The sequence below is a fragment of the Scylla paramamosain genome, chromosome 38 (genome assembly GCF_035594125.1).
Source record: "Scylla paramamosain isolate STU-SP2022 chromosome 38, ASM3559412v1, whole genome shotgun sequence".
In the NCBI taxonomy this organism is placed as follows: domain Eukaryota; kingdom Metazoa; phylum Arthropoda; class Malacostraca; order Decapoda; family Portunidae; genus Scylla; species Scylla paramamosain.
Window position 1 is genome coordinate 7,101,235 of NC_087188.1, and position 15,421 is coordinate 7,116,655.

Here is a 15,421-nt window from a genome sequence, read left to right on the forward strand (position 1 = left end):
TTGCATGTGTAAGCATTATGAAACCGACAATGTCAAATATAAAAAACACAGGAAATGACTTCTGATATGTACTTCAAAACTGGTCAATTACTTAAAAGTCTGAGATACTGCATTCTGAAACACTTACTCCAATTATACTAAGATGCAAAAATCAAGAAACAGTAGTAATGACATTCCCTTTCATCAAGATTGCATACTGGATGGAAAAAGTTAGATCTGAGCATATTAGAGACACCACACACAGGTCAGGCTGGGGCCAAGATACAGGCAAGACTGAGGTGGTCTAGGGAAGATGACTATGTAGGGAGAAGGATGTTGGAAATGGACTGACCAAGAAGAAAAAGAGACAGACCAAAGAGAACAAATAAAATGAACTAATTAATAATAAACTAAAATGCAGAAGATGAAGTACAGCAGAGATGCACGAACCACCATGGCGACTGGTGACCCCTGACAAGACCACCCAATAGAAGAAGAGTGGGTACTTGACACGCACTATGAGCTACTGAGTACCCACCTGTCAGTGTGCAGTGCCCCTTACATCACACCGATAACACCTCCACTTCACCTGCTGATACACACTGGTACGTGACAGAACTAGTACCTCATAACAGTAACAGTAACAATAACAATAACAATATCTGTCTCTCATCACTGATATATAGTGCTAATTGCTGTACTAATAGCTGCATTGTAAAGTTCGTTTTCTTCCAAAGTCTTATAATTTCATATTTTTTTCATTATATCTTCTTAAAACTATATTCTTCTTATGTCCTGTAATTAGAACGCATTTTCTCAATTAGCTAAATTTTCTTATAACAACACATTTTCTTCTGAAGTCTTGTAATGGCTATGCACTCTCTCTCTCTCTCTCTCTCTCTCTCTCTCTCTCTCTCTCTCTCTCTCAAGTCTTCTGACAATTCATTCTCTCCAAGACTACCACTGCACTGTCTACTGTATTAACAACCAAATGCTTTTCCAAATCCTCTAATGCAGCTCTCATCTCCTTTACTATCCTAATCTCCAGTTGCTATTCCTTTATGATAAAAAATATTGTTTGAAATTCTATCATTAACCCTTTGATTGCAATGGCTTCTGAACACAATAAAATGGTTTTATTAATCCTAAGCATGTAACTTGATTATATATTAAGCATAAGATTTTCAGTGTGTTAGGCCTATCAATGTCTGCAATTCTATTTTTTGTTCATTAAAATAATTTTGGTTTACTGTTGTACCATGCAATCACCATTCAAAGGGTTAAAAAGCAAATCATATTACATAGATAATGTTTCTGTAAAAGCAAAACATTTAAATTCCACAATCAAAAAGAACCAAACAGAGAAGGACAGAAGTCCTTGAGCTGTATCTACATTATGACGTGAAGGTCATTTAACGACGGGATAAGATAAAATACAGACAAGTGCGATGCTACAAAACAAACAGACTTCAGAGCTCCTGCGGCAGACCATCAGCATTCACAACAACGGCTCCACTGGAGGCTGCACCACACAGCGACAAACATGATGCTTCTCATCCCAAACTTTGAGATGTGTGGTGAATGTTAACATAAGTGTGAATGTTATGCTGGCTTGTGTGGCACCAACATGAGGCTGAAACATGCTGGCTTGTGGTGATGTGGTGGTGTGTGCTGGTAAAGTGTATGGGTGTTTGTCTAGCTGTCTGTTACTGAGCCCTCTCCTTGCTATCTCTCTCTCTCTCTCTCTCTCTCTTTATTCTTCCATTCTAGCCATCTTTGCCTCTGTTTATTTCTCTCCTTCTAGCCATCTCTCTGTCTATCTCTCTCTCTCCTTTTAGCCATCTTTGTCTCTCTATTCCTTCATTCCAGCCATCTCTCTCTCTCTCTCTCTCTCTCTCTCTCTCTCTCTATTCTTCCATTCTAGCCATCTGTCTGTCTCTATTTCTCCATTCTAGCCATCTCTGCTTCTCTCTCTTCTTCCTTTCTTTATCTATGGTTGGTTCTCTCCCTCTATCACATGATATTAATTTGTTTCACACACCTTATGTCTGTGTGTCTGTCTGTCTCTCAAAATTTCTCTCTCTCAAACACAAAGTACCTTCTGCATAATAGCCTACAAAGTGTTGTCATCTGTACTTATCAAAGCTTTAGAAATACATACAAATATACTAATAATTATCACATATATTGTACAAACGTATTAATGTTCATGTAGTGAATATAACAGATAACATGGCAAACCACAACACAAGACAACACTCACTCCCTCCTCACACACACACACACACACACACACACACACACACACAAATATTGCACACACCATCACACACACATCTTGCAACACGATATTTGGCAACTTTCAAATCCTTAACAAATATAATGACCTACACTGTATATTTGCCTCATGAAAAGTGAAGTACTCGTATAACACACCCCCTCTGTGTGTATAGTTCTCCCTCGCTCTGAAGTCCTCATCTGCTGAGAATCTATTACGAGTCAGGTTTTGCAAGACTGTCAGCAAATCAAAGGACTTACAAGGGAAAGCACTATGAAAGTCAGTGTATTAAGTTACTTGCCTAATGACCATGACTTAAAGACTGGCAAACTGTACTCTGCCTAATTAAATGTGTCTCTTAGTATGTTTGCACCATAATGACAAGGCTGATGTGCTGTTAAAATCCAAGATGTACCTGAAGAGCCCCACTAAGCAACACAGCTTGAGAACCACTGTCATGACTACACCACCTCTGTATTGAATAACCAATGAACACATCAGAACAATGATTAACAAGTGAAACCCATCTGTCTTGATCCGAATCCAGAAAAACCAGCCTGTGTCCACTGTTTAAACACCAGTCCCAGACACACCCCTGCACCCCCTTACGTCACCTCCTTCTCAGTGACTTATGTAATGAAGAGGAACCTGTTGATGCTGCCAGGCTACTGTTGCTGAATGAGTCCACCCTCCCTGCCTGACCTTGAGCTGTGGCTACCTGTACTCTTTTTTATGAACTTAACACATTAACTGCCAACACAATTTTCCTTATAATAATCAACTTTTTTAACATTTTTGTACTGGTCTCTCCTATTGATCAGCTTCATCTTTTAACCACCAACACAATTTTTTTTCATAATAGTCAACTTTTCTGGTATTTATATTTGTACTAGTCTCCTGAACTGTTCTATAGACGAGGAAAGACACAATTTCAAGCAATCAGCGCTTTAATTTCTAAGACAATCTTTCCATAACAACAACTGCTTTTCAGACATTCGTGCACAAGGATCTCAGGTTATGTAAGTTAGAAATGACAAGATGTTATGCATTTCAACTTCTGACTGCTAAGACAACTTTTAATAGGACAACAAACCTTCAGACACTTGTCTATGTACATGTCTCTTAACAATTATTGTGAATTAGATAAATCTCCTAAGGCCATTTGCCTAATAATAACAAACAACTTAACCCTTTAACTCCTAAGACAGTTTTCCTATAGTAACCAAAAAGTTTTTTGATATTTTGTATAGCCATCTCTTAACTCATTCACTGTGATATGAGACAATTAACAACATCATAAGTAATGCATTCAATCTTCATAAAAATCTACAAGAAGGGACTAAAAAGAATAGGTTTTGCAATTTCCATCCAGTTTAAAGATTGGAGGTGACTGTACAACAAGTAAAGATGTCTCAGAATCAGTAGTAATTAAGGCAAGATGTACCAAAGAGCAATGAAAGAGTTAAATAGCATGTTGACTAGGAAAGATAAAATCAACCTTCCATTCCCTCTCTAAGTGCATCGCAGCAAAAGATTTGTAAACACTCTCGGCACCAACAAAGGACGAACACAGGAGTGACTGGTCTAAGATGACAAGATGCATCAAGCTGTACACTGATACTGCGTTGTGACTTTCTCAACTCTCTGGCAGCTTTGGTTTCCTTCTGGTGTGTGTGGTTGTCACTTGTCACACTGCACTGCTAAAGTCCATGCACGGTTTATCTATGATAGAGATAAGATATGGGATGAATTCTGAGGTTCAACGTGAAAGTTGTGACAAGTGAGGTTAGCTGAATAATGGATCACTTCAAGACTGCCAACACACTCACACGTGACGGGATTCATAAACTAAATTCAATGCCGCTTTGAGACATAACTAATACGAAAGCTTTCCAATTGTATCTATTACTCTGACTATTACTCTTTTACCTTTCGCACCAATCATTTACATCACACGTGACAAAAATCACGTCTACTCTAATATAAGCAGCCACCAGTGACACAAGACCGTGACCTGTGAAACGGAAGTCTGCTGGCAGAAACACAAGCCTGGCACTCTGTCACTGATACCAGCATGCACACACACACACAGAAACACACACACACACACACACACACACACACACATACACACACACACACACACACACACACACCTGCCGCATGCATCACAGGGGGTGTGGAGAGAAGCCCAACACACAGAGGCCTCACCACCATCACAGGAAGGCTTCAGGTAAACACAAGTTATAAATAGACCCATATGAACAATATGAAAGGCAAGTATTTATTTTTCTCTAGTGGTGTCAGTATGTTAAAGACACAGTGATTCCTCCCCAACAAACATGAAATGTCCAACAGTCTAAATTTAAAACACCCAAAATATCTACAGACTTGAATGAAAGTGACCTCAACATTGCATTGCCTCAGCTACAGACAACAAAAATGTCTGATGGACTAAAAAGGTAAAATAAAATAAATATATAAAATATCGTAAAGTAAAATAATCCGTAACATCTTCCAGCCGCTGCTCAGGACACACAAATGTTGTACAGTCTTAATGAACAACAGGTCCAATGCTTCGTGTGCTTCCTTGTCACTTGCTGCTTGTGTTTACTGTGTGCCACTCTGCTGAAGTGCTCTGCAGGGCTCATGTATCTTTCATCCACCTTTATAATTCATACAACTATCCACTGCATGAAAAATCAATGTGTCTCATTAATCATTCAGTCCTTCAAACTGAAACACTGAGAGAACCAGAAAACATTCAAGGTTCTTTGACAGTCTTCACACGGCCTTCCATCCTTGTCCGGTTGCAGGCAGTGACACAGCCTTGATGCGCCAGATTTCTGATGCCTGAAACCCTTCACTGTCATGGCTTCTTCTTAGGCTTAATTAAATGTTATATGTTAAATAAGAAAATTTTTGATACAATTTTGAGACGAAAGACAGCATAACTCAATCTAATATAATGTAACATAGTGCAACCTAACCTATTATAATCTGATGTAGCATAACCTACTGTAATGCTGTGTAACCTAATATAATATAATCCAGCCTGACCCACACTGTCACCTCATTCACGTGAAGAAGAGGCAGTGGGCACAGTGGTCGTGACAGTTCCATCAGGCAGGCCACAGACCAGCTACAACTAAACATCAAGGTGTGTTTAACAATTACAGGTAAGACTTGAACATTTAATTAAACATGATGTATGGAAATAATCACACGCTGACTATTTCTGACCAAACTATGACGCTCTCTCGATCCGTGACTAACACAACGAGGAGACGAAGCGAAATGAATAAAATGAATTAATCTACGCCTCAGATGACAACGCTGACGACACTTCAATACCACCCAGATAACGTGAGAGCACAGGTCATCACAGGTAACAGCCTAACACCTCCACACACTCCAGTCACTCACACAACACTGGTGACCCCTCAGTGGCCAGCGTGACTTTACCTCAACACAAAATAAACACAAACCCCAAATAAATACAGGTTTTCACAAATAACAACAAGTAATTCCACAACCTCACGCACTAAGGTCACTGAGACGAGCCCTGCTGACCTCTTGGCAGTGACCAGCGTGACCTCACCTCAGCACCCCAAACAAACCAAACGAAAGTGAAAACCCCCAAACATATGTGACCCCTTCCCGTGCCTCCCCCCGGCCCCCCGCGCCCTCCCTACGCAGCCCGCACGCCTCACCTTCATTGCCAAAGAGGCTCCACAGCTTGGCGATCAGGATGCCCATAGTGAAGAGGTAAGGTAATAAAGATGTGACACCGAGACGAAACAGAGCAGCACACCCACCCTCACTGCCGGCCAGGATAACACTGAGTCTGTATTGGCGGGTGACGCAATGACGAACCCGTGACGTCATGAAGTTTGACTCACTACGGTAATGTCACCTGACAAACTCTGTTGGCCTTATATCAACAACTCTGCACTAAATGAAGAAAGTAACGAATTACAAAAAAAAAAAAAAAATATTATATGAGTTATGGATGCGTAGAAAGTTGAATATATAAAGCAATCTACGGTTCAAAATAAGAAGGGAGTTAACGGCAACACCTTCTAGCAAACTCAGCCTACATTTTAATGTCAAGAAAAGTACGTAATGTAAAAAAAAAAAAAATCATTACAATTAATTGGAACAAAGAGAGAGAGAGAGAGAGAGAGAGAGAGAGAGAGAGAGAGAGAGAGAGAGAGAGAGAGAGAGAGAGAGAGAGAGAGAGAGAGAGAGAGAGTTTAAAATAAAGCTAAACAGTTTATATGAAAACAATCCTGTCATATATTATTATTGGTTTTGTTGTTTTTACTAAAGAAATCCCATGTTAAAATTTGTAAACATTCATATTTGGAAGTTTATTGTACCGCATTTGAAGTCATAATTCTAACAAGTTACACAACTGAAAATAATATAATGAGAGTCATGATTTCAGAGTTACTTTTTATATTTTATTTTACATAATTTAGAATCTATATATTTTTAGCTCTTTAAAATTTTGATTAACAAAAAAGAATCTGTTAGTTTTCGGTACTTCACTTTTTAAAGAGCCAAGAAAAAGGGCGCGCATTTTGTCAACAAACCCACGATGGCAGGAACTGTCTCGGTGTCAAAGGTAGGAATTGATATATTTTTTTCATATTATAAGTGAAACATTCCTAATTTCTTAACTTCGAACAATAAATGGTTATCCAACAACGTTACCAAAACCTCCAGTGTGACAATAACCTGGGATGAATTATATAATGGAGCAAAATTGGGAGATCTGATTGTGAGGATGCTTGTACTCTCTCTCTCTGCCACATATACTTGTTCTTGGACAAAAATATCTGTGCACAACTATCATTTATTTAGCAGGAGGTTCAAGTGTTTGGTAACCTCGTCTACTTTAACTTTGTCGTCTTAACCTTACTGCACCCTCTCCTGATTTTTTTTTTTTTTTTTTTACCCGTCTAACAATTTCGGACGAGATTACATTTTTCTGGTAGATTTTGATGTGCTTTGAATGAATCTAGTAACTATTTCTGTTGTAAAATTTTTTTTTTCTTATATACACCTCCCCACACACATGTAAACAAACAAATTCATCAAAAAAAAAAAAAAAACCTAACCCATCCTAACTAAACCTAACCTCACCTACCTCAGTGGTAAACTTGGTAAAAATAAAGGTAAATTTATAGTTTAAGCCAATGTCCCCAATCTCTACCCACGGCCCTCGGCGTTATTATTAATTTCCGACAAGTAGTGTAATCATTAGAAATGATGTGAATAGTGAGAAGAACAAAATGAGGTAGGTTATTACCACGTAGTGTGTAATGGCTTAAACTATAATAAAACCCTAACCTAACCTAACCTAACCTAACAACTGAAGTTCAGGCAACAGTACACCATTTATGTTTACCTGTGGACTTAGAAAAAGTTGAGAGCGCTGTGCATTCCCAGGCCTATTGTGGCGTTATTATTAATTTCCGACAAGTAGTGTAATCATTAGAAATTATGTGAATAGTGAGAAGAACAAAATGAGGTAGGTTATTGCCACGTAGTGTGTAATGGCTTAAACTATAATAAAACCAAAATAAATATCTCAGGAATGAACAATTTGTGACAGTAAAGATGCACACCACTGCGTTGTATGTGACCCAAGTGCTTCCCTGAGAACAGTGTTCTTTTTATCGTGAGACGGATGAATTTATATAACAGTACCTTCCCTATAGGCATTGGCTAAGTTTCATGTCTTCATGTAATCCGTGGCCTGTACCTTCAAACACTTAGGGCTCCAGCAAGAACAACCCTTAAAGGCCACAGAGGTAACTAGTCAGGTTGTCATGGGTGTTTTTCCCTCTGATTGGGTAGAATTCTGTTTGGACTGTCACTAGAATCATGACAGCACTTTTAGAAACATCGCTAACTTTCACTGGAGACTGCCAAAAGTAGTTATGATATGATGAGAAGTGTGTAAGAGTGTGGCCCTTGTGGTATTTGTATGAGTGGAATGCCTCTCAGTGATGGAATTGCATACTTTTTTTCTGTGCAAAGAGTGGAATGACAGTGCAATGAAAGAACTGCAGGTGAAGGGTTTGCTAGAAGAGATGGTGCATGACTGGAAGGAATGGAAGGGACTGATAAGGAACAGTCTTCCCATAGGCAAATGAATACAGCTGAAAAGAAGGCAGCAAGCAGTTGATACATTCAGTGGAGTCTCCATAATTCTCACATTTACTGTTACTTTCAGGGAGTGTTTGCCTTCAAGAGACAGAGGCAGAGCAAATCCAAGAATGGCCCCCGAGTGTCCACCCTGGACTACTGGAGCCAGGCCCTGGAGTGGGGGGAGGAGGGGGAGGCCTTCAAGGAGCTCACCTACAGGAACTACACCAGGTGCTGGACCATCGCCTCGGACATCCTGCAGGAGCTACAGGACAACATTCACAGCAGAGTGTTCCAGAGTCTGATCACCTACATCGACAGGGCGGGCAGAAAACTCACCTCCCTCACTGTTGCCCCAGACCTGCCGTCCAGCCTGGTGCACTCCCTGGCCAGCGTGCCCACTGCCTGCCTGGTGACGGGAGTGAACATGCCGGACAGGGACGCCACCTTCGACAGCCTGGTTGGTCTCCTGAGGGCCAGCGTCACACCTCACGTTGCCCGCCTGCAGAGCAAAGAGTGCTCCACCCTCAGGTGTGGAGGGGTTGAGTTGTACTGGATTTCTTACTGGGAGAGGTGTTGAATATGGAAGGATATCTCATGCTAGGTTTTCTTCATGGACTCTTGACTGCAGCTGTTGCTTTAATAAGAGGAGAAAGTATCCCTATTTAATTGATATATGTATCTTTCTGTGTATTTATGTTTTGTGCAGCAATTAGAGAATGGTTTTAGAAGCCAGCCTGCTCAGTATGAAGCAAGTAATAAATTAGCTAGATGCTCAAACTAGCCACCAAATTTCTGATACTTTAGCTGAGCTTCTTAGCTTGTGAGTGACTATGACCACCTCACTCTGTTCCTGCATTCCCTCACCAGCTCTCTGCTTCCAGGGCTGCCATGTACAAGATGATCTCCCAGCTGATAGGTGGTGGTGGCTGGGCAACCCTGGAGGATGATGAGGAGGAGGAGGTGGTGATGGCAGGTCCCAAGGTGAAGAGAAGGCAGTGCACCATGGCTGTCCTCTCAGTGTGGTACAGGGTGAGTTGTCTCCTAATGTCATCTATCTAATATATAATGAAATCTATGTGTTGATACCAGATATATGTGAATAAGTTTACAGGCAGGAATGTAACAGGAATGCTAATGCAAATGCAAAGCTGTAAAATTTCCCACAAACACGTCTGCAGATTTATTCACATTTCCACAGCCACAGAATTTGCGGAAGTGATCAGCTCAGTGTGGCAGGTTGGCTAAAAGTGACACCATCATTAGCAAGTTGTCACTGTTAGCTCATACATGTCATTGTGTCAGTGTGAGGAGAATGTGAATACAGTGACATGTGGTGGATAACAGATGAACAGTTAGAGGAGCAGAATGACAGTCTAGAGATGGTTAAGGAAAGCAGGATTGATGGATATGAAGTAAGGCATCTTGCTGGGGTGATATGGGATAGACTGGCTAACATATGAGTAGAGTAGATTTCAGGGAGGTGCTTGTCATGCAGAAAAATTTTAGAGGCTGATAATGATGGCACAGAGTGAAGACTGATTAGTCACTCTGCCACTCACCTCCAGGAGCAGCTGAGTACAGGAGAGGAAGACCCAGGACACACCAAGTCCCCCATCAAGGCCACTCAATCCCCTCGCAAAAGAGCTTACCCAAGTTCCCCAAGGAAGAAGCCATTCCCTGGCTCCCCCAGCAAGCTGAGCAGATCCCCTGTCAAGAGAGCTCTCTCCGGCTCCCCCAGCAAGACTGAGAGGGATCCACAGGAGGTTGAAGGATCACCAAGGAAGAAGATCAAGTCGAGCATCATCTCTCAGCTTCCCGAGAGGAGCAGCAAGCCACCCCTTGTTGTCATTCTGGAGGACCTGGAAAGTTTCCACCCTCGTGTGCTCAGTGACCTGGTTCTCATCTGCAGGTGTGTTGCAGACACTTGGTGCATAAAGTCTTGCCTTCAGGTGCCACACATTTCATGCTGTTCCTGGTGCCTGGTGTATTTTTAGTACATGAATTTTACCTTATTTTCAGTCAGTTCACATTTTGTTTATTTCAAGTCACATATCATTAATCTCCTCCTTTAACATCATTGTTTTGTCTTCTGAAATTCAGGTTCCAGCAGTCCTAAATTTTTGGTGCTTGCTCATCATGCTCATAATTTTATATTAAATATTTTTACAGTTCAAGGTACTTTCCCTTTTTTACATTGGAATGGCCTTGTGGTATTTGATGATATGTTTTCTTGCTGATTTTCTTATAATATTCTTGTTGCCTAATATACTCCACTTCATACAGAAGTAATTTTAATTTGGTGATAGTAATGTCTGCAAGGACTACCAATGGTAGGCTCACTCCCTTTCTGCAGCTCCATGATATAATTGTGCCCTTATGATGGCATTGAAGATACCAAGTGAACTGAGTGAAGCACCATGACAGTGCCTTGTTCTTGCAGTGAGTACCGGCAGGCCGTGCCAATAGTGCTGGTGTTTGGTGTGGCCACGACGCCTGACAAGGTGCACCAGAGCCTGTCTCACAATGCCTCTGCCTGCCTGGCCATGGAGGTGTTCCGAGCTGAGCCTTCCACTCATTACCTCACCCGTGTTATTGAGAAGGTGGGTCATCAGGGAGCTGTTGTGTGTCTGTTACTGGTATTAGTGCTTCACCAGACCTTGCTGTGGTATGCTACTGGTGCTGCTACTTTGTCTAAGCCTGCTGTGGTAATATTATAACATTATCCCTGTATGCTCCACAGCTGCCTTCATGTAATGCATTTGGCTGCTGTCCTTTAGAAGCTTATTGTGACCAGCATGTTAGGGATGTATGGTTCCAAGATGCTGATTGATGATTTATTATTTGATTTTTGTTTGTACAATAGTATAACATGTGATATTCTGCTTTATTTCATGTATTACTGTCTTTTATAACTATGGCACATTTGGGAAAAATCTGTGCTTGAGTCTTCATCAGTGGTGCACTTTTCCTGTCCTTCTTGGTTTAGCCTATTATTGTAAAGTCTATGTATGTTTGTTTTTAGTTGTATGATTGTGTGTAATAACTAATTAGTGTGTAATGTGTGTCCAATCATACTCCCGCAGGTGCTGATGTCCAGTAAACTGCCGTTTCATCTGGGAGGCCGTCCCTTCAAGCTGCTCCTGGACATCTTCCTCTATAATGACCTCTCAGTGGAAAACTTCATCAAGGGCCTGAAGGTGAGGGGCTGGTGGGAGGGTCCTGTGGGGGACTCTGTGCCTGCTGCTTCTGTGTCAGTGATTGTTGTATTGTGTCAGTTTTCATCTTTTATAGCAAATTTATATCCTTTTTTTTTTTTTTCTTATACAGGGAAGCTAAGATAAGATAATATGGCTTGTAGAAATGGAAAACAGAGGAGATTATCATGAGTACTCCCACTATGCCCCTTTTTTTGTCAGCTTTTATGATCCGCAGGAAGTATGATAGCAGCATTCTTTCAACCTGGCCATGTTCTCCAGACCAAAGGAGGATTTACCAGTCTCAGGAACTTAACACCACCACCATATTCTTCTCTTGACCACCTTGCTCATACTGTTTTGTCTGCAGGTGTGCATGATGGAGCACTTCATGGGCCATGCTTCTTCCGTCCTGTGCTGTCCGGCAGCCAACAGACCAGCACTCCTGAGGAATGTCACCTCCACACAGTTGGACTTGGTGCGCAAGCTGCCTTCCTTCAAGACCTTTGTGGAGGCGGCCCCACCAAAGGAACAAGTGGCTCTCCTCCTCGACGATTCTCACACTAAGGTCTTGTCGGCCTCTGTTAGATCCTTCCAATTAACTTTCCTGTGATTTTCATTGAATTCTTATTTATTTATTTATTTTTTTAGTTTTACCAGCCTTTGTTGAATGCTATTATTATAGTTCTTCATAATCTTTTCTTCTGAGAACTTGCATTTTCATTCATGAATTTTTCCAATACAGGAGGTCATCCTCTCCCTCCTGGACAAGGTAGATGTGTGGTACGCTCGGTTCTGTGTGCTGGTCAAAGTGGTCAACGCACTCACCAACAGAATCCCAGGTGCTCCTCTGGGTCGTCAGGTATGTGAGGGTGTCCTCTGTGCCTGTGCCCTTGCTGGAGGGGACAGTGTTGTGACCTACAGAATGATCTGTATACACAGTCACAGTCACATTTGTGAAGGATGAGGGGGAGGAGGAAGTAAAGTTATAAAGCCATGAACTCTGGGGAATGATGAAGGTAGTTATGAAACCTTGAACTTGGTTTTTACTGGAAATGACAAAATTTAGGCACATGGGCTTCCTAGGCAAATTTGTGCTAACATCCTAAAACTTTCACCTGGACAAAAACACATTACCTAATTCCAGAGGGTTCTGTATGATCTGACTGTGATGCCGATAACATTTAATCTTTCAGTTTCAAAGATGATACTGATTATTTCCTTCCTTCAGGTGAGGGAAGTGTTGGCAGTGTGCTTATCTCGGCCACTGGTGGATACGGAGGAGTTCCAGGAGGCAGAGAAGGGCGTCAGGAACATGGCCAGGGAGGAACTGCTCACTGTCCTGCAGAATGTGCTTGATGTCCTCAAAGGTAAGGAAAAAGTGAAGCCCTGTGCATGTTGTCTCCTTAACCTTTAAATGTCAGGCACAGCTGGCAATAGTCACCTCATGTGGGCTTTTTTGTCAGAAGCGTAAACTTTTTATTAGCCTGTTTCCGTTTATCTCTTAAGAGTAACAGAATTAATGGATCTGTCTGTATACTTCCTAATGGGATTGAAGATTTTATTCATGAATTTTGTTTGTTTTTCTGAGAATCTAGTTAAGGATGCATTTTATTTTGTGCTTCAGATTAATTTCTTAGAAGTAGAAATACCGAAACCTTTTTCCTGTTGTGAGATTCCTTGCAATCATGTATTTTATTCCCTTGTCTTGTCTTCTCAGAGCACCATGGAGAGGATAAGGTGTTATCTGAGCTGCTGAATGAAGTGAGTTTGCTGATGGGACGCCTCTCCAGCATGGACCAGCTGACCCAGACAGAGGAGGAGGAGGAGGAGGAGGAGGCTTCAGCTGATGGTAGTGGTGGTGCTGCTGTCACTCTGGGGCCCTCTGACAGGTTCCGCTTAAGAGAGGTCTGTTTTGACAATGTAGCCCTTTGTTCTGACCACATTGTACTTTACCTTGACACCACCACCCTCCCTGACTGATTATTTCCAAAAATTGCAAATACACCATTAACCTCTTGACATAACATCTTTCCTTGCCTGATTATGTCCAGAAAAATACAAACATCAGTCTCTTTACGGAAAATTCTTGACATGACAATACCACTTTTCTTGTCTGATTTTGTCCAAAAATTGCAAATACACCATCATCTTTTTTAAGAAACTCCTCAACATGACACAACCACTTTCTTTGCCTGATTATGTCCAGAAAAGATGTACAAACCATCAACCTCTTCACAGAAACTCCTTGAGATGGCAAAGAAGAAACCTAAGAAGAGCAGCAAGTATGAGTCGTTGCGGAGTGAGGTGGTGCACTTCCTCAGCGACACCTTCACCTCACACCTACAGCCCCCCACCTCCCAGCCTCTGCATGAGGTCCTCTTCTTCCACTCCTCTCAGGCTGTCAAAAGGCAGCTAGTGGGCCTCCCAAGACCTGCCCTCACCACTGCCCTGGCTAATCCTCATCACTACCTCCAGGTCAGACCAGCCAACTGCCAAGCACCAGTTTCACATCCTTCCATTAGTGTTGCCTTGAGATTCCTTCTTTTCATCCTTGGCTCACATAATCATTTCATTCAATAACTTTTTCTGTTATGGACTTAGCTGATGAGTCCTGGATGATTTGTTCTCTGATGTTTATTTTTCTCATGTCCTGTACACAGTTTCCTGGTATTCTTCAGTCTCCTATTTCAGGTTTTCTTCAATCTTCCCTCTAGTTTTCTTTCTTGGCTCATGTACTTCCTTGTTTTCTTTGCAGTGCAAGTGTTGTCAACTTGAAGAACCATCCAGCCTTGTAACATCCCTGCCAGACCTCAGTGTGGCCTACAAGCTGCACCTGGAGTGTGGTCGTCTCATCAACCTCTATGACTGGTTGCAGGCATTCGTTTCCGTGGTGGGACAAGAGGACGAGGAGGATGAGTCTTCGGCACGCTCCAAGAAAATTGATGAGAAACTACAGTATCCTTTATCATCATTGTTCTTGTTATCTTCGTCATATCGTTGAATGATTAACACCTTATTTGATCTTATATCTCTGCAGGATTGTAGGTGACTGCTGAAAAATTGTGGTATCTTCCTTGGAGCTTTGTTTAGCCTTGTTTACTTCATCACCTCCTAGAATGCTCTACATTAGTTTGTTCTCCATGCCAAGTTATTCATTAATGATATGATTGTTTTGCTTGCTTCTTTCAAGAAGAGCATCACTCTTGAAGTCTTCCTTAACTCTCGTGTCTCAGAGCAAGATTTGTCCTGGCTGTGTCTGAGCTGCAGTTCCTTGGCTTCATCAAGCCCACCAAGCGCAAGACAGACCACGTGGCGCGCCTCACCTGGGGTGCCTGCTGAGGGAGACAAATAGGTGATAATATTTACACTCTTGTGTTTAATACAACCATAGTGAGCACTCGTGTTTTTCATGTGAACATTACTTCCTGTGATATATTTATAACTTGTTCATCAATCACAAGTCAAATATTTAATTATTATTTTTTAATTATTTCAATTATATTTTTTAAGACCAATAAAATATCCTGTGACAACATAATTTTTTTTACAACTTTGCTGAAAAGATGTTACATTCATCTCATAAATAATATTGAGTGGTTTAGTGTGTACAGTGCTGGTACATACAATATGTAGTATGTACACTTGTACCGTCCAGTTTTCAGAATTTTTCTTGGCAAAATTGTCTTATCCCTTATGAAAACAAAGTGAGAACATTGTAATATGCATTGTAGAACCCTATAAGTTGGTTGAATGAGATATCTGCTTCCACAGGATAAGCATAACAGTGTAATATAGTCAGATATTC

At 41.3% G+C, this 15,421-nt stretch overlaps 2 protein-coding genes across 2 annotated transcripts in view; one reads left to right on the forward strand and one right to left on the reverse strand.

Annotated features, from left to right (window-relative positions):
• The window catches only part of LOC135091658 (ADP-ribosylation factor-like protein 5B), a 23,642-nt gene extending 17,516 nt beyond the window's left edge, over positions 1–6,126 (reverse strand). Inside the window, exon 1 of the mRNA XM_063989474.1 lies at positions 5,971–6,126. Coding sequence (XP_063845544.1) covers positions 5,971–6,016 — 46 coding nt within the window. The 5' untranslated portion in view covers positions 6,017–6,126. The remainder of the gene's footprint in view (positions 1–5,970) is intronic.
• A 642-nt stretch (positions 6,127–6,768) lies between these two features.
• LOC135091659 (origin recognition complex subunit 3-like) lies at positions 6,769–15,155 on the forward strand. Its single transcript, XM_063989475.1, has 13 exons — positions 6,769–6,887; positions 8,505–8,947; positions 9,301–9,448; positions 9,985–10,328; positions 10,860–11,019; positions 11,503–11,616; positions 11,984–12,181; positions 12,359–12,475; positions 12,845–12,983; positions 13,334–13,521; positions 13,855–14,091; positions 14,372–14,571; positions 14,850–15,155. The coding sequence occupies exons 1-13, from the start codon at positions 6,861–6,863 to the stop codon at positions 14,953–14,955; spliced, it is 2,421 nt and encodes an 806-aa protein (XP_063845545.1). The 5' UTR covers positions 6,769–6,860; the 3' UTR covers positions 14,956–15,155.
• Positions 15,156–15,421: the final 266 nt, after the last annotated feature.